Source organism: Eublepharis macularius, chromosome 7, assembly GCF_028583425.1.
Source record: "Eublepharis macularius isolate TG4126 chromosome 7, MPM_Emac_v1.0, whole genome shotgun sequence".
Lineage (NCBI taxonomy): Eukaryota > Metazoa > Chordata > Lepidosauria > Squamata > Eublepharidae > Eublepharis > Eublepharis macularius.
In genome coordinates this window covers 17,330,519-17,350,500 of record NC_072796.1, presented here as the reverse complement: position 1 = coordinate 17,350,500, position 19,982 = coordinate 17,330,519, and the positions used below count along the sequence as shown (strand labels likewise).

The window sequence follows — 19,982 nt, the reverse complement described above, 5'->3', positions numbered from 1 at the left end:
TCTACATCCAATATTTTTCCAAAGAAAAGTGAGATCAGTATAATGAAGAAACTGGTTTGGCGTGATGTCCGTTGTTTCACAGATCCACGTTTGACTGGCTTCCTTAGACCTTCCCCCACAGAAGCACGGTCCACTTTTTAAGTACTTCTTGCAGAATGTTTCTTTCTGCAGAAGGAAAAAGGTAACTGACCCTTTCAGTCCAGAAACTGGCTTCCAAATGGCCGTCAGTCACCCTTGCTTGGTATGTAAAAGGAAGCTGTATGAGGAAATGGATATTAGGTACTGTCACCTACAATACAGCCAGTCTCCTTGGGTTAGGTCCAGGGTTTTTGTACAGCAGGAACGCAGTGGAACAGAGTTCCAGCACCTCTTAAAAATGGTCACATGGCCATTTTCGCCGAGGGCAATTTAAACTTTAAAAAACTTTCCCCTTGTTCCCCTTGACCCAAAGTGACATCATTGTGCGGTCTTGAGTTCCACCACTGTGTTCCACCACCTCTTTTCCCAGAAAAAAAGCCCTGGTTAGGTCGCAAATGTGCCATTCTGCTGGCATAACTGCTGTTACTGTGTGTAAAGTGCTGTCAGCTCGCTGCTGAATTATCGCAGCCCCGTAGTGTTTTCAAGGCAAGAGATTAACCGAGGTGCTTTGCTATTGCCTGTCTCCACATCACAACCCTGGACTTCTCTTCTCTGAACGTCTCCCATCCAAGTACTCATCTGGACCAACCCTGCTTAGCTTCCCAGATCTGACAAGATCAAGCTAGCCTGGGTCATCTAGGTCAGGGTAACTGCTATTTCCTCAGCGTAACTCTTTTTTTAAACTGCTTTCCATCTTCCACAGTAGACACCCACTTTATTCCTGGGGGTCCCTTATCCTTAGAGGATACAGGAACAGGGAAGCAGGAAAGTTCTGCTCTGTGAATTTCACTTCCCTCGTTGTGACTCGGATCCAGCCCTGTGTCTTTTGCAAGATCTGAAGGGTTCTGCAACTGGTGGATCTCTCCATCCTGAGATTCTCATGTCCTCCTTATGCTTTTTTTAAATCTTAATTTTTTAAAAAATGTATTTGTGCAAAACAAAACAGAAGCAAAAAAGAAAAACAATGCTGGCAAACAAAAACAATGGTGGCAAATTTATACATAAGCTTCTATAAAAGGTCTCCCAATATCTAGCAATAAGTCTATGCACAATTGCCATCTATATGTGATACGTTCAAATGATGATAAGTTTGTAAGGTTCCCAGTCCAATGAGTTATGGGAAGTGGGCTTTTGTCTTTCCAGTGCTGTGTAGTATAAGCCTTTTAGCGACTGTAAGGGCATAAAGGGTCCATTTCCATTGTCCATCAGTTAGGTTCAAAGAGACAGGTGAATAGTTTAAAAGTACATAAATATCCTCAAAAATCATATTCCCTGCATCAGACTTTTAAATTAAAGGAAAAAGAAGGTAATGTGTAGTTTTTTTCAAGCTGGTTGTCTCCAAAATGCATCTTAAATGAAAGGAATAAGGAAAGGATGTGTGTTTCTCTTGCTCTATGTATAGGGTACATGTTTGCTTTTCAAATAGCTTTTTTGAAGAGAAATTTTTTTCAGAGAAAATGAAGGTTTTGTGAAGTGTACCTGCTGTGTGACCCTAATGGACTTGCATTTTTTTTTCATATGCCAGAGAAAAACAAATTGAGCCATAAAAGACTGCCTACGCTTCGAAGGTGCTTCCCCCCCCCCCCCATTCTTACCTACTTTGACTGTAATGCTTTGAATATTTCCAGGCTGATAATGATGTCTTCAGTACTCAAATTTTTGAACACTCACAGCATAGGAGCATTGAAGACAACTAATTTAATCCCAAATGTAATGACCTATCTTCCCCTACATAAAATGATGAAGGATTCGCTCACTGCATTTGAATGTGGGCTCTAGTCCACAATGGTTGATGCTTGAATATAACTTCAAAATGCCACAAGATTCTTATTTATGTTTTTACCCAAAGATACCCTGACCTGGATAGCCCAGGTGAGCCTGATCTTGTCAGATCTCAGAAGCTAAGCAGGGTCGGCCTTGGTTAGTAATTGGATGGGAAACCTCCAACGAAGGCCAGGGTTGCAGAGGCAGGCAACGGCAAACCACCTCTGTTAGTCTCTTGCCATGAAAACCCTGGCAGGGGTTGCCATAAGTCAGCTATGACTTGAGAACACTCTCCACCACCACTCCCAAATATCATCTCGGGGTGGGGGTGAATTTTTTTGTTGCTGTTGGGCAAATAGTCCCCAAATGGAGCTGATGGAATTCATCATGCATGGTTGGTGAAGTGGGGGAGGAGGAAAGAGATAGAAGTTTAGAGGGAAAAGGTTTTCATTTTTCTGCATGACGGACTCGGTCAGCTCCGTTTGGGGTCTGTCTGCCCCCCCCCCCCAATCCATGGGCCTAGGGTGATCTCTGGATTACATCAGGAATTAGAACATTGGACTAAGATCTGGGAGACACCAAGTTTAAGGAGAAGAGAACGTTGTAAAGTGGGGACAAAGACAGTGTATAAATGAAGTAAAAAAAGAGTGCACCATTGAATAAACGTATCTTAAGCGTCTTGCTGCCCCCTTCCTTTTATTATATTAACACATTGAAAGGCAGCTTTAGCTTTGTGGGAAGAAAGATACCTGAAAGAGTTCTCATAGGTTTCCTTCTCATATGGATTTACCCTTCGGTCTGAAATACAACAACCTCCATGAGCACATAATCAATGTCAGTCAATCAGTAGGACTTAGCAGGAGTCACAAGGAGCATGCAGCATGCAGTACACATTGTGTCTTGTTTTTTAAGTGTTGTCTTGTTAACAATGTTTGTTCTTAGATTAAATATTAGAGGGCCTGTCTATATTGGATTAAGGTTACATTAAAGTGCAAAATGTTGCCAAAAGGCAGGGCAGGCACGCCCGAGGGATGGAGCAGGACATTCAGCCCCGCTTCCTTCCTCACGTAAAGTTTGCACACATTAAAGTACGTCTGCCTAGAACTTCCAGGTGGGGTTACTGGAACAGAGGCTGGCCTATAAGGTATAATCATATAGGAAACTGCAATGAAACAATATCACAGAGTTATGAGAATGAGAGAGAGAAGCAAACGAGGAGAATGGAGCCCAAGGATCCTTTCCCTGGAAGAGAATGACTGTAGGACAGCCTTGTGTTCATGGGAGAATTTTTGTATGTTTGGGTTTTTTCCCTCCTTTGCATTCTACTTTGTTAAGTCTTAACTGAAGATTTCACAAGTTGTTTTGTATCCGTCGCCTTTAAGACTAACCAACTTTATTGTAGCATAAGCTTTCGAGAATCACAGTTCTCTTTGTCAGATGTATGGAACTGACAGTGCATCTGACGAAGAGAGCTGTGGTTCTCGAAAGCTTATGCTACAGTAAAGTTGGTTAGTCTTAAAGGTGCTACTGGACTCTTCACTATTTTGCGACTACAGACTAACACCGCTAACTCCTCTGGATCTGGTATCAGTCAGTTAGGGTCAGTATCCTCCCTCCCTTTGGCCTTTTCAATATTCCAAATCTGGGGCCTTCTCGCCACATCGATCTCTTAACCTTGTAGGAAATGCTGAAAGGATGTTGCTGAGAAGTGCTATGTGAGCTACCAATTTGAAGCAACAATTTATACCAACAACCAAGTTACCGTTGCTAATTTTTGTGGATTTCAGGTGTTCATAATATGCTGCCAATATGCTGGGCAAGTGGACCAGGTAGAAGCAGGCAGGAGACAAGTGCAGGAAGTTTCACTTTTTGTGGACCCTGTACTGGCACACCCTCAGATGGCACATACTGTATACGTGTATGTACTGTACATACACATGAAGCAAGGGAGCATTGTGAAAGTTCTAGGCCTGGCATCACTTGATGACTATTCTGTCCAGTAGTGGCTTGTATCTGCTGCTGTTTGTTTCTTCTGAAGATTTCTACACCACCTTTCCAAAGAAAACCACTCAGAGGCAGCTAACAATAAGAGCAACTGGGTTTAAAATGGAACACAAACAAACTGTATCCATCAGTAGAATTAACATCAAAGAGCAGTTAATGGGCTCAGATGTCAGAGACAAAACTTTCCTGTATGCTTTTTGGGGAAAGAAGTTCCATTTGTTGTCAACTGCAAATCGGGTGTTTGGGACAGTATGATGTACAGGTATTTATGATCTAGCATTGCCAGCTCTGGGCTGGGAAATTCCTGGAGATTTGGGGGGGGGGCAGGGTTGGAGCCCAGAGAGGGCGAGGTTTGGGGACAGCTGGGCCTCAGCAGGATATAATACTATAAAGTCCACCCTCCAAAGGAGGCATTTTATCCAGGGGAACTGATGTCTGTTGGCTGGAGATTAGCTGTAGTTCCAGGAGATCTCCAGCTGCCACCTGGAGGCTGGCAAGCCTATCTGGGGTTACCAACCTTGAGGTGGTGCCTGAAGCGCTTCCTGAGATACATCTGTTCTCTAGACTACGGCGATCAATTCGCTTGTAGGAAATGGCAGCTTTGAAGGTTGGACTCTACAATATACCAGAGAGCGTAGGAGAAAATGAAATCCTAAAGTGGTCTGCATCTCTAACTAAGCTCCCTCTCCCCCCCCCCCCCCCAGGCTTTGCCCTCCACAAACACCACCCTCAAACCTGCAGGAATATGGAAGATAGGTCTATCAGTGTCTACTAGCCGTGGTGACTAACAGGAACCTCCGCATTCATAGGCAGTAGACCTCTGAGTACCAGTGTCGGGAGGCAACTTCAGGGGAGGTCCTCTTATGTTCTTATATCCCCAAGCCAGGATGGGCTACCCAAGTATGAACCAGCTTTTAGAAATGCAAACTTCTTTTCTGTAGCCAGTTATTCTTTAAGGCCTGTATATCCTTGAGTGTATTTTTCCTTATTTCTCCGCTTCTTCCTTATTTTCCTTTTATTTCTGGAAAAACTAGAAGTCCCGCGACTCCCACCTAGTGAAATTATAGCTGAGGAGTGTTAGAGCAACCTTCCTGTGGTTGTTTTTGCCTCCTTGGCATAAGCTAAAGAGAGCCATAAAATGCAGCCTTCACCTCTTCTCCCAGTGTTTCTTTCAGTCTATCAAACCGACTGCATTGATCACTCCTGATAGATTACAGCTATTGAGTAGTGTTTCAGTAATTCTTTGGCCCGAAACTTTCAGCTCATAGCCACACTTCATTAATATTGAGCAATCAAAGTACAAAACAGTCTCAGCCTAGCAAACAGCAGCCATCAGAGAGAATTTATTTGAATGCTGTGTGGAAACCCAGTTTTGGATAACGGAGCACTTTCTTGTTAACAAGACAAAGGTTTTAATTAACTCTTACACGACAGGCCAAGGGGCTTTGGAACAACCATTTTTCCTTCCACATAAACTACCTAACTACCAAGGCCCTGGGTTGCCTATTTTATTTGTATTATTTACTTGATTTATGCTCCACCTTTCTTCCCAGTGGGGACCATAAGCAGCATATATTGTTCTTCTCTCCTCCATTTTATCCTCACAACAAGCCTGTGAGTTTGGTTAGGCTGACAGTGTGTGACTGGCCCAAGGTCACCCAGCAAGCTTCCATGGCAGAGTGGGGATTCACCTTTCTCCCCACTTCACTCCCTTCCTTACCTTTCTCTTCCACCGTAACCCTTTTTGCGCACACAGAGATGGATCCATTGGAGGGCTGGGCATATAGGATCAGACCCTCATTGAGCATGACAGTTCTCTGCTATCCAAAGTTATTCTACCATTCCCCCCCCCCCCCATTGCCTCTGCTAACATTGATAGGGAGATACACAAAAGAGGATGGGGCTTTCCTGCCTCCCTCTCTCTGTGCTCCCCAAAAGGTTACTTTTGGTGGCTAGGGAACTCTCCAGAAGAACGTATTGACTGTTTACACACTGCTTACTGGCCGCGGAACATCGTGCCGAGCTCCTGGAACGACAGTGTCTTCCTGGTGCAATTTCACATGAGAATGAAGTTTGCCGCTTCAGGATTGATAATTACAGATTTTTTTGGGTAAACACAAAGTGGGAAACCCAAATTTTTGGGGGGTGCACACCCCTAATTACTAACCAAGGACGACCCTGCTTAGCTGCCGAGATCTGACATGACCAGGCTTGCCTGGGCTATCCAGAGCCATAAAGCAATTATAATGGAAGAAATTTGTTGCAGGTCAACCTGCCTAAACCATTTTATTTGGAGGGGCATTTAATTTTCAGAAAGTATTTCTTTGAGCTGTCCCATTTTAGTTATTGATGCAACTCAGGGGGGAAAGAGACGATTACACTCTTTAAGGTCCAGCAGGAGTGAACGTATGGTCTCAATTCACAATTCCATTGTAAATGTATAGATCGGAACAATAAAATCTAGGGAGGGAAGACTGCCTGGTATTGCCTAATCTCATCAGATCTCAGAAGCTAAGCAGGATCAGTACTTGGATGGGCAACCACCAAGGAAGTCTCAGCAGAGGAAGGCCCAGATAAACCACCTCCACTTCTCACTTGCCTTGAAAGTCCCTTATTGGGGTTGCCACAAGTCAGTTGCAACTTGATGGCTGTACACACCCATACAAAATCTAAACCTTTTCCCTATCCATTAATTTGATGGCATTAGGGGCATTATAACATCAACCCCAACTGGCATTCATCTCTAAAATGTTGTTGCCGTGTTAACTGAGCAGAAAGCTCTCAGGAAAGTCGAGAAGTAGAAATAACAGTCAGGAGGCTAATGTTCGACGAGTATTTGTTGTAGAATTGTTACAGAGAAGTGGGGTTTTTTTTCTGAAATGTTTTTTTTAATTATGGCAATGGGTTCCTCTTATTCTCTTTTCCTCTTTCAAAAGAGGAATTCTCTTTGCTTTCTCGTTAATTTATTTTTGAGTTTTTTAACTATGTCATAGTGTAGATTTCCTCACCAGGGGAATTCTGCCTGTTGTTGTGCCACAGTAATATAATACAAAGGAGAAAGGCAGCGTGTTACAGCAAAAATACGTTCAGTCAAGTCTTTGCTTGTGTTTGGTTGTTTAATGGCACACCTTGTTCTTAATTTTTCAGCACTGCTCATAGTATATAAATAAATAAATACATTACTTCTTAGTAATCTAAATCAACTCTTCCTCTTCACAAAAGAGGAATTGATTAGAAACTGACTCAAATTCCGAAAAAGAGGAATAGAAACAGATTGCTGGATTTCCGGGAGAAATTCAACAAAGAGGAATTAAGAGAATTCCACTCAACCACCCTAAATTGTTGCCATTAAAAGTCTCCTTTGCTGTGTTCAGATGTCACTTAGCGGTCATTAATTTGGGGTGTGCACGAGATTGGATTGTTGACAGCCTTGTGTGCACATCATCCCCCACCCCGGGAATATCGGAAACAAATTCCGGTTAGGCTTGACAGCAGGGATGCAGCGATGCCAATTCACGGAAAATAGTTTACTCCCCCCTCCCCCCAAGAGACTACGCCTTTGTTTGGAATTCTGGGACTAAGTTTTGGGATTACGCCCTGGTTTAAAATTCTGGTTTGTGGGAGAAAACTAAATCTAGTTAACCTTCAGTTTGTTTCAGCATTTCTTCAGCTCTGTATTGGATTTGCGTTGGTTTAAATCTTTGCAGATTTGCATGTATATACCCGTTACATATTGGTTGGAATGGCTTTGATATAGACTGTACTGCGTAATCCTCCTTGAGTCTCAGTGAGAAAGGCAGACTATAAATAACATAAATAGATACGTAAATAATATCCAGAGTTAGATTCTGTGCCAGAAGGGAGGGAAGGAGGAGGAAAGAGGGAATGGTGTGAGCCTGGTAAAAATTTGGGCTCATGGCCATCCTGACCTGAAGAGCGCCACACCTGAATGCAACTGCAGCGTGTGTGAGAGAGAAAGAGAGAGAGAATGGTGAGTGTTGTTTGAAGGCATACATTTTGTTTAATGCTTCAATTTTTCCACCATTGGTAACAATTTCCTTTTCTTCCCTTTTCTAGTGGGATGGAGTAGGACCTCTCCCAGACTGTGCAGAGCCACCAAAAGGAATCCAGATGCTGTGGCACCCATCCATAGTCAAACCCTACCTCACACTCCTCTCTGAGTGCTCAAATCCAGATACATTGGAAGGGGCAGCAGGTGCGCTACAGAATCTGGCGGCAGGCAGCTGGAAGGTATGCAATCTGTCTTCCCTCTCAATGCAACTCTAAGAGGCATGCCACTGGCCTAATAATAACATACTTTGTAAACCGCTCTGAGTGGGTGTTAAGTCATCTTGAAGGGCGGTATATAAATCGAATGTTGTTGTTGTTGTTGTTGTTATGATGTTGAATCCTGTTGATGGGTGTGAGTCCCCAAGTCCAATGCAAACAATGCTCTTTCCATAACACACTATAAAGAAAGGGCTTTCACTCTTAAACTCTTTACACTCTTTAAACAAGACTGTCCAGTATTTATGCAGGAAAATATTGGCTGTGGTTGGCTGTAGGATCTAGCAACCTGAATATATATATCTGAAGTCTGTGCTGTTAGATTAATTCTTAGAACTTCGCTTTAGTTAAAGTACTGATCAAAATCTGTAGCCCTTATTTAACTTTGCACACTTGCTTGGTTTAAGCAGGGCAGTCTGGTTGCAGGAACATCCAAGTATACTTGCTGGAACTAATTAAAATCCTTGCTGACAGCTTCAGTAGAAGAGCCACGGATAAATGAAAAAGCATAAGCTATGGGCTCCTTCTCTGAGGCTGGAGACCAACCTGAGTAGATCCATTGACTTACCGTGAGACAAGGATTGATTCTGCTGAAAAGCCTTTCTTGGACCTTAATTAGTACCATACCAAGATGCATGGGCTCGGGTTGTGTAAGGCTGACATGATTTAATAGATTTGTTTCCCGTATTATGCCAGCATGTTTTATTTATGCAATGAAGCTGTTAATTCAGTGCACTAATCTATATGGACCAGGTGGTAGAACACATGATTTATCCTGCCAGAGCTTGCTAAAAATAGTCCATATATCAATAAGATGCATGGTTTGTCATGTCCAAAGAAAGCATGTTTGACCAAACAATCATTCTTTCAAACGGGAGGTCAGTAGTACAGCTGAGCAGTGAATGAAATAATCTGCTTACCTGGAAAACATGTATAAAATGAGCCGCGCGTGTCTCTCTAAGCTTCTTCACTCTGCCCTTTCAATTTGCCACAAATGTGATTGACCCTAGAGGGGACTATTTCCAGGAGAAAAGCAAATGGCTAATCCACCTTGTGTATCCTTTGCTTAAGCAATGTCACTTAGCCCTTGCTGTTTGCCAGTTGTGATGCCTTTTGATAAAGCGGAAAATATTTATTTGCAAAATAAATCTGACTACAAGCAGATTCTCCAGCAAACGGTAACAATATTGTTTTGTGGGGCAGGCAGCCACTGAGTTTAAAACATGCAGTTTGTCAGAATGCCCAGAGACTGGAAAACTCTCCCTGCTCCAAGATTCTCGGCAGAACTTTGATTATCTAGATTCTTATCAATATAACTTCTGGACTGGTTCTTTGACTGAAACTTTCTTTTTTACTCTGAAACGATACGCCAGGAGTTGAAGAGGGAAAATGCTCCTATTGGTTCTCCTGGACCTGTTAGCAACATTTAGGACCTTGAGCCCTGATATTTTTCTGGGTTGCTTTGACAAGATAAAACTAGGGGCACTGTCATGCAGCGGCTGTGGTCCATCCTGACAGGTAGCTCTTACTAGGTGGTATAGAGAGATGGCTGTTCCACCCCATAACCATTGGCATATAGGGTGCTGCAAGGTTTCATCTTGTCTCCCATACTGTTTTAACATCAGTTTATTTATTTTGTTTAGAAAATGCATGTTCCACCTCTATAGAGACTTGCTCAAGGTGCCTTACAAAGCAAAAAACAACTACAAGAAAATCATTAAAACAACCACCATAAAATTACCACTATCAATCAAACCATAATAACAAATCCTATAAACAGGATTAGCCATCTTAAAATTGTATCTATAAAATAGCATAGAAACAGACCATTAAAAACAGCTTTAAAAGATAGAATTCTTCAATTAAATTAAAAGCCTAGGTCTAGAAGAAAATATTTTGGGTAACCCATACACATGTGTACAAGGGCTAACGGACATCTGGAACTCCATCAAGAAAAGGGCAGCTTGGTAAAGTGATTTATAGCACACGTCAAAACTATCATACCCTTCTAAATCTGTTGAAGTCAGTGGGTTTAAGAAGGTGCAACTGTTAAAGGTTGTACTGTTAGAGTCCTGCCCGCCACATACCCCACTCAAAGTTGTCTCATCTCCAAACTGCTTTTCAGTTTTTTAAAAAGTCATTTGTTACAAGGGTTTTTTTTAATGAGTAATGTGTAGTTTTCGTCTTAATCTAATTTAATCCACCTCCACAGAAGAACAAATCCTTGGAAAACATGTTTCTAAAAACAGTGGCAAAGGAAGGAATAACATTATATATTACCCTTTCAATGACTAGGCTCTAAAGGAATATTATTAATGAAAAAAGATGTTGTGATGAGCTCTCAGTCTTCATAGCAACGTCTGCAACTGCGCCCCACAAATTCCATTATCTGCAAAGTCTCCTGAAGCATTTAAGGCCGCTTCAAGGCATGCCTTTGACAATTTAGCAGTAACTGGATACGAAAGAAATAGATTTTGTTTGCTGCTTTACCTCCCTCTGAATTGTAGTAAGCTGTTCCCACAGGAATCTCTCCCTTTTCCATGCTGAGCAATTATTTGAATGCCCGTGTCACACTGATTTATGGAGTAACTGGATGATTAAATATATTGGCAAGCGATCTCTTTTTAAAACAAAAGAAAAAAATCCTTTCTCTGTTCTCACTTTTATATGTTTTTTTTTCCCAGTAGGCTTATAGAAACTTATTGACTTGCAGTATAGAAATACCAGGAATATTTCTCAGTGGCTTTAGGCAAACTGCAAGAATAATCAGGACACACCAGAGTGACTCCATTTCTCAGTTCTTGGGGAAGAATGAAGATGCTGTCTTGTAGCATCCCCAACCGAATGTTCCTGTGATGCAGACAGCCCAGGATAATTGCTTGCAAATATATCCTAATTGACAGCTGAGGTGTCCAGAGATTTCTCATATGATTAATAGAGGTGCCCACATTTGCTGCCAATAGCAGTTACACAGCTCACGGGCGTAGATGAGACTAGAGATTCCAACTGAGTGACAGTTTCTCAACTTGTTTTTGGATTCTGTTGGGGGGGATGTGCTAAAACCGTTGCTAGCTGTGGGGAAATTGTGAGAGAATTGTTGCTTTACATGTTTTTGGCTGGAATCCAAACAGATACATAGACATGACAAAGGGTTTGAGCATACCGCGCAGGACTTCACATTTCCACATACATGTTCATATGTGAACACTTAAGATTGTTCTTGCATTACATCCCTGGTATCGCAACTCTGTGACCACAAACTTTATTCAGGAGCTCATGGAGAAAGTGTGTGTATCGCTTGTGTTACCAGAGACTGATGCAGAATTTGTGGGTTGGGGCAGTGGGCAAAGGAGAGTGCAGGTCTGTATTTCTCTCTCTGAAAGGTAGCCTAGATTCTTGTCTTCTGTACGGTAAATTTCCCAGGCACCTGAATAGTCCAGGCAAGGCTGATCTCACCAGGTCTCGGAGGCTAAGCAGGGTTGGCCTTGGTTAGTACCCAGATGGGAGACCTCCAAGGAAAACCAAGGTTGCTATGCAGAGCCATGCAATGGCAAACCACCTCTCTTAGTATCTTGTCTTGAAAGCCCCAGCAGGGGTCACTGCAAGTCGGCTACTTGATGGCATTCTCCACCAGCGCTAATTCATTATGAGGCATGAAGACTTGGGTGCATCATACACCCATCATACATCATTGTTGTGATCTTCTGAAAAGACCACAAACAAGACAAGAGTCCAAAAAGATTCAGAATAGGTCACTATATTGAAACATAATACACAGACATACACCTTTGATAAAAACTTAAAGAAGTTTTACCCCCTTACCTGATTCTGACAGCCAATCTGACCACAGATGACTTGTGTTGAAAGTGACATCTAGACCTCCATCCACCATAACTTTAAACATTAGGTTCAGGAGTCTGAAATTCATGAAAGTTCGCCAATAAAACAGGATGGATGACCGTGTACGTGTTAACCTTTTAGCTTCTTTTACAATTTAATGCAGAATTTTTAAAAGGTACAAAATATCATTAAACAAGAAAGGTAAACAATTTTATTTTTATTGTTTATTTAAAACATTTCTATGCCTTCTTTCCATTCAAATAGGGCCCCCAAGGCAGCGAACATCAAAACAGTAAACTGTTTCAACATTAAAACAGAATTTAAAATAAAGTATATCTAAAATCACTCAACAAAAACATAAACATACAAACACATAACACTAAGACCCTAACAGTTATTGAAAAACCTTCACCCGCTGGCACAAGAACAATAGAGGGAGAGGGAGAAATCTGCCTGGAGAGTTCCAAAGTTAGGTGCCACGACCAAGAAGGCCTGTTTTTCCTAGGGTGCCACCTGTCTAGTCTTAGATGGTAGGGGCACCCAAAGCAAGATCTCTGAAGATGAGTGGAGTGGATAAGTAGGTTCATATGGAAGAAGCCAGTTTTTATGGTATGCTGGTCCCAAACCATATAGGGCTTTAAAGGTCAATACCAGCACCTTCAATTGAGCCTGGAAGTAAATTGAGAGCCAGTGTAAGTGGAACAAGACTGGAGTGATATGGTGGCTGTGACCCACTCCAGTCAACACTGTGGCTGCAGCGTTCTGTACCAATTGTAGCTTCCAGACAGTTTTTAAGGGCAACCCCATATAGAGTACATTGCAGTAATCTAATCTAGATTTACCTGTTAAAAAATACACAGTGTTGAATACTATCTCTAACTTTTTATCATTCCATGCCACTATAAAAAGTGACCACTTGTCAACAAACTTGTGCAAATGAATATTAACTTCTCTGACATTTCTGCTCCAATATTTTAATTTAGACTTATGAGCCAGCTTCCTTATTCTTAACCAACTAATTCAAAATCCAGAATACTAATATGGTCCTTTGGATAACTCAGCAAGAGCCTTCTGGTCTGCTTGCCTGTCTTCCCAAAAGTACAAACAACGCCTTTCACCCACAGGCACCTACTGCAGAGACGCTACATATATCCCCCTTCCCATCAGCACCACCTGCCATTAGAGAGAATGAGCAAAACGCCTACTGTTGGCAGGCAGGCTGGCACAGTTCTATTGGGAGAGCATAGAAAAGAAGAGCAAGTAAATGGAATCAGTTCCTTATACAGACAGAATCAAGCAAAGGCTCTCAAGGCATCGAGGCACTGCAATGACTATTTGAAATTGTAAATACTGTGCCTATTGGGGCAGGAATATCTGCCAACTCTTTGCCTGAAAACACCCCTGTCAATTAGACAAGACCAAGGACACACTTATACCTCTAGGCAGGAGCATGGGGCATAAGGTTGCTAGGTCCCCCTACCCTCCTGGCAGGAGTGGGGGAGATCTGGCTCTTACCTTCTTCCCCTCTCCAACTATTTCCCACGGCTGCACAATGACCGATGGTGTCATTTCCAGTGACGTCACCGTGCAGGCACAGGAGTGCTCCTGCGCTTCTCAGCAGGCCAATTTGAGTCTCAAACCGGCCCAATTTGGCTTGTTTGGGGCCCAAATTGGCCCGCAGCAAAGCGCAGGAGTGCTCTTGGGGCAGGGCGATGATGTCAGTGGCTTTGTCGCACCGCCCCAGGCGTGCACCCCGGAGGCCCGTTCCCGTGCCTTCCTCCCTCGCCGGCCAGGTAAGTGGAAGCGGGGATGGAGGGTGAAAGCAGGGCATTGCCTGCCTCCACCGTGGGAATGGGATCCCTAATGGGGCCCAGTAGGTAGCTTCAGGTTGAGCAAGGAATGGGGGGGACGGCACTCTAACCCTTTCCTTTTCTGCTGTTTGTCCACTCAAAATCCCCTCGCCCAGCTACCCGAGCAGCAGCTTTTATTTCCTAGAGGTAAAAGTCAGAGAAGATAAGGGAATTCATGTAACTTTTACTTCTTAGAACAGGAGCTGGGAGGCAGGGGGCTTTGAGTGAACAAACACCTGAAAAGGGGCAAAAAGCTCCCTCCCACCTCTTCCATTTATATGATAAAGGCTCGTGGAGTGTGTATCTCTGCTTTTTTCTGTATATTGGAAGCTGATGCAAAACCCACTGCGTTAAAGGAAAAGTAGACATTTTCTACAAAACAGTTAGCTTTAGGAAACCCAGTAGGTTTGATTGACAGCACAGCTCTAAAAGACCTCCACGGCACAGGCTGTCTGGATTTGATGCTAGCAAATGAGCAATAATTTGGCTGCGTGACTTTCACGGGGAACATTCCACACTACCGTTTGTGCTTTGTGAAGGCCAAAATTCTTTCTCCCAAATTGGCACGAACGGCAGTCACTCAGTTTCGTAGAAACTGTCAACACACTCTATATTGTTATTTCTGTATTTCATGCACACCCTCTTTTGGCATGGATGTTTTGCTCTCCCTTGGCGTCCTTATTGCAGCTTTGTTTTCAGACACATCCACATGATGGCATCCTCTCTTTGTCTGGTTTCCATGTTTTCATCTGCTTTGCTGTGATCTTTCCCAAATTGGGCCTGTTGTAGAAAAGCCACAGTCAGTGTGCCACTGAATGCCACGTGGACAGGAAAATGTACACTTGTAAAGGTCCCAACCACATCAGCACCATTTTCCTTACCTTTGTCCCTGTCATCACCGTCTCTTCCCTCCACTGGAGGGCTTATTTTGGACTTTTAAAAAAAAGTTAGTTTGATCATTATAGATTATAGATCATTGTAGCGATCCATTGATACTAGTTCCCAGCTATCATTTTGGGGGTAAAGTAAGTCCTGAGCCATTTTCATTGAGGCATTGTAAGAAGGAAAGTACTGGCTTGTACTTGTACCTTGTAACTCTGCAACAAAACTTGTAATACTTGTAACTCTGCAACAAAAAGGGATAGAAACGTTCTTTTTTAATGAAAGCTGAGAATGAGTACATTGTTGCAATAGATCGTTATGTTATAACACCAAGGCTGAACAAAGAGCAGGGCCAGGAGGGTCATTTGTTAAGAGACTAGGGGACCTTGTTAAGAGACTGGGGGGCATTGCCGATGGATTTGCTGGCCAATGCTGTCGCTAAGAGTACCTTGTAATGATTTGCTATTTGTTTTTACCCTTAAACCTTTGTCTTTGGACCTTTCGTTCAGCTCCTCCTTATGATATCTTAAACTTTTACCTCAGGAAGGCCCTGGACCCAGTCAACAGTCCTTATATATTCCACACTCACAGAGCTTCAGGTGTTGTCTACATTACCCAGGCTTATACCAGACCAGGATATTTATTACATGTGGCCAAAAGTTTAGTTTAGTTCAGTTTATTCGGTGTTTAACCTGCCCTCCCCACAAGTGGGCTCAGGACGGGGTAAAACAGTAATAAAATACAATTGCATAGCAAATTCTACAATAAAATTCAGCAATTAAAATTATATATATACAAAAACCTGATATAGTTGGCTATACATTCCTGCCTTCAGCATACAAAGAGGAGGTAAACAGACACATGAGCTGTACTCAAATACTGGATACCGGTGGGAAGCTCAATGATGGTCCTGACGCTGGCCTCAACCATAAGCCTGGTGGAACATCTCTGTCTTGCAGGCCCGCCGAAATGATACAAGATCCTGGCGGGCCCGAGTGTCAAACGAGGCCAAACGAGCCTCCCTAGGGCTAGGGATCACCAGTAAGTTCTTACCTGCTGAATGAAGCGCTCTCCGGGTCACATACTGGGAGAGACGGTCCGTCAGGTATGCTGGTCCCAATCCGTTTAGGGCTTTAAAGGTTAAAACCAACACCTTGAAATGGATCCAGAATTCCACAGGGAGCCAGTGAAGCTGCTGTAGGATTGGTGTAATATGTGTCCTGTATGGAACACCCATCAGAACACGAGCAGCAGCATTCTGGACCTGTTGTAGTTTCCGGATCAGACCCAAGGAAAGCCCTGCGTAGAGTGAGTTACAGTAGTCCAGCCTGGAGGTGACCGTTGCATGGATCACTGTCGTTAAGTCCTGGGCTAGGAGATAGGGGGCAAGTCGCCTGGCTTGCCACAGATGGAAAAAAGCAGACTGGGAACAGATGCGACTTGGGTCTCCATAGACAGGGAGGAATCCAGAATCATGCCACGACTTTTAACCGATGAGATGGGCACCGACGGGGCCCTCCCAAAGGCTGGGAGATGGAACCTCGCATCTGACAGCCCAAGGCCCAAGTACAGGACGTCTATCTTCACAGGGTTCAACTTCAGTCTGGTCTGCTTCACCCAACCAGATACGGCCTCCAAAGCTCTCCAAAGGGCGTCCGGGGCAGAGCCAGGTCGGCCGTCCATCAACAGATACAACTGGGTGTCATCTGTATACTGGTGACAACCCAGTCCCAAACTCCGCACCAGCTGGGCGAGGGGGCGCATATAAAGATTGGACAACAGGGGGGAGAGTATCGCCCCCTGCAGGGTGCCACATACCAGCGAATGGCATGTGGACACCCTCTCCCCCAGCGCTACCCTCTGTCCCCGACTGTGGAGAAAAGAGACAAGCCACTGCAAGGCCATCCCTCGGATCCCCACATCAGCAAGAGAGTGGGCCAACAACTCATGGTCGACCGTGTGGAACACCGCTGAGAGATTTATCAATATCAGCAGTGCCGACCTGCCTCAATCCAGGTGTCTGCGGAGATCGTCCATGAGGGCGACCAACACTGTCTCCATCCCATGGCCCGGACGGAAACTGGACTGGTATGGGTCCAGGACAGAAGTCTCTTCTAGGAAAGCCTGCAGCTGTTCCACCACCACTCACTCAATCACCTTTCCCAGGAACGAGAGGTTTGATACTGGGTGGTAACTGGACGGGTCTGTGGGGTTCAAACATGGCTTTTTAAAGAGAGGCCTCACCATGGCTTCCTTCAACGCCCTGGGAAAAGCCCCAGAGCTTAACAATGAATTAATAATATCCTCCAATTGTGATACCAGCCACGTCAGGAATCACAATCAAGTGAATACCTCGAAAAACACCTTCCCTTTTTTTGTTTGTATGACCTATATATTACTATCTCCCTCCCGTCCCCCAATTTGGGTTCCAGGGGACCTGGCAACTCTACCCCAAATACTGATTCAGGCTCACATGCATTTTGCCTTTCTCTCTCAGGCTACACAGTTTGCTTGATTCGGCCAGAATTTTTCAGGACTCCACACAGATTCACTGAGCGTGGCAGAATGAATACTTTCTGTCAGAAACAGACACAGGCGCTCTCAGACTCTACATAGTTTGCTTGCCTTTACTAGAATGAATATTTTCTCTCAGCACACTGACAAAAAAACACAGTTCACTTCACCCCCTAAGGTACAGCTACCAGCCAGTCAGAATAGACTCAATTCATCTATCCATCCCCCCTCCTTCTTTCCTCAGAGGCCTGTATTTAAACTCACAAACAAATATTTAAAAATCCCACATTAACAAACAGAAATAAAATCCAAACTATTTAGAGGCAAAACATTACACACATTCTTTCAGTTAAATCTGGTTCATAAGCTAGCCTCTTATTTAGACCCTGCTGTCCTGGCCAAGCTGATCTACACTTCTATAAACTCCAGGTTGGACTACTACAATAGGCTCTGTATGGGTCTGTCTTTGAAGACATCTTGACGTTTCAATTGGAACAGAATGTGGCAGCGAGACTCCTGTCTTAAGTCAGCCGCTTGGAATATATAACGTTGGTTGCTGTTGACTTCCAGGCCCAACTCAAAGTAGTGGTTTAAAGCCATGATCTGGGACCCTCAAACCCTCTCAGACCACAGTTCTCGGTATACTGCTGTACACCAGTTATGCTCTTCAGACAGTCTTCTCTTGGTGATACACTCACCTACCATGGTCCATGTGGCATCGGGTTGCCAGGGGCCCCTGGGGCCCAAGTGGGGGTGCTGGGGGGTGGGGTACTGCCGGGCACTCACCTCCCATGTGAACACTAGGCATGCAGATGTTCCCACACTCTCCCTCCACAGAGGAATCCCATTATGCATTGACTGAAAACCACCCCTTTGGAGACAGTTTTCAGTTTGAGTGCACACGCATGTGCCATGACTCCTTCCTTCGTCCCCCTGTAAAATGAGCAGGAGGGAGGAGGGAGACTATCCTGGGATGAAGGAAGGAGCCGTGATGTGTGCATGCGCGTTCAAACTGAAAACTGTCTTCAAAGGGGCAGTTTTCAGTCATCGCACACAGGGTTTCCTCTGTGGAGGGGGAATGCGTGCACATGCCTGTCCCCACTCCCGTACTGCGCCCCCCCAGCCAGGTGAGCAGGGCTAGGGGATGGCAGGTAGAGGCAGGGGATTTCCACCTTGGGCTGGGGGACAGCAAGCGAAATGTGGCAACATTACCATAATGGACATTCTCTGTGTTAGGTCCCTTCCTCTCGACTGGCCTACCAGAGTGGGTGTGGCAGGTCATTTCAGTTGCCACATGAAAGACTGTTCTCTTCCAGAGAATGTTAGGTGGATGGTTAGCGGTTTCCGCTGAGTTAAACCTATGCGCTGGCTTTTACATCTGTGTTTTAAAGTAATATTGGTCTTAAGTAGTTGGACTCTGATGATGCCTGTGACCTGCAGCTCTTGCTGTTTTGTTAGCCTTCTTGAGTTTGTGGAGAAAAGGAGGGGGTATAAATGTTTTTAAATACTCTGTGTGTGCATGCGTGCAAGGTGAGCATTTGTGAAGACAGTCTTGTACAGTGAGTTTTGTGATGATTCATATTTGAAATGTTTGAACTTTGTATTCAATAATGGGCATTATTTTGTTTTCATGTGTTTCAATTTGTTATTTTTTTATAGTTAGGGACTATGGTTGCCAACTCCAGGCTGGAAAATTCCTGGAGATTTGGGGGGTGCAGCCTGGAGAGAGTGGCGTTTGGGGGAGACCTTGGTGGCGTTGGAGAATGCCCCCAAGTCATAGCTGACTCATGATAACCCCGATGGAGTTTTCATGGCAAGAGGCTAACAGATATGGTTTGCCATTGCCTGCCTTTGCAATCCTGGCCTTCGTTGGAGGTCTCCCATCCAATTACTAACCAAGGCCGACACTACTTAACTGCTGAGCTCTGATGAGATCAGGCTCACCTGGGCTACCCAGGTCAGGGACGGAGGAACCTTAGCAGGGCATCTTACTATATAACTGAGTAAGTATGTTTCAGAAGATTCACTTTATACCCTGGTGCACCACGAGAGGGCACTGCCGCAGAGGAAAGCCTAGGTAACTCAACATATTGCTCCAGAAACCTGTTCCCTGGGAAGCCCAGGCAGGGAACAGGCGCAGAGCAGGTGGCAATGACCTACACACACCTTAACCTAGCTGGTATTTGGTGCAGAGCAGGTGGCATTGCTCACCCTCCACCTTAACCCAGCTGGTATTAGGAGTGGAACAGGTGGTAATGTCCACCACCACCTTAACCCAGCTGGTATTAGTACTAGAGCAGGTACCAGTGCCCACCCCCTTCAGGCAGCTAGTATTAGGAGTGGAGCAGCTGGCAATGCCCACCACCCCACCTTAACCCAACTGGTATTAGGAACAGAGCAGGTGGCAATGCCCACCCCTTGCCTTAAACCAGCTGGTATTAGGAGCGGAGCAGGTAGCAATGCCTGCCCCCTGCATTAACCCAGCTGATATTTGGAGCAGAGGAGGTGGCAATCCCCCCCTTCACGCAGCTGAGATCAGGATCAGAGCAGGTCGATATGCCCACTCTCCCCCTTAACCCCGCTGTTATTAGGAGCGGAGCTGGTAGCAGTTCCCACCCCCCACCTTAACCCAGCTGGTATTAGGTGCGGAGCAGGTGGCAATGCCTGCCCCCCTCCTTAATCCAGCTAGTATTAGGAGTGGAG

The 19,982-nt window shown here is 44.4% G+C and overlaps 1 protein-coding gene across 1 annotated transcript in view; it reads left to right on the top strand.

Annotated features, from left to right (window-relative positions):
• Positions 1–19,982, top strand: part of CTNND2 (catenin delta 2) — a 303,251-nt gene that overhangs the window by 215,989 nt on the left and 67,280 nt on the right. Inside the window, exon 9 of the mRNA XM_054985091.1 lies at positions 7,984–8,157. Coding sequence (XP_054841066.1) covers positions 7,984–8,157 — 174 coding nt within the window. The remainder of the gene's footprint in view (positions 1–7,983; positions 8,158–19,982) is intronic.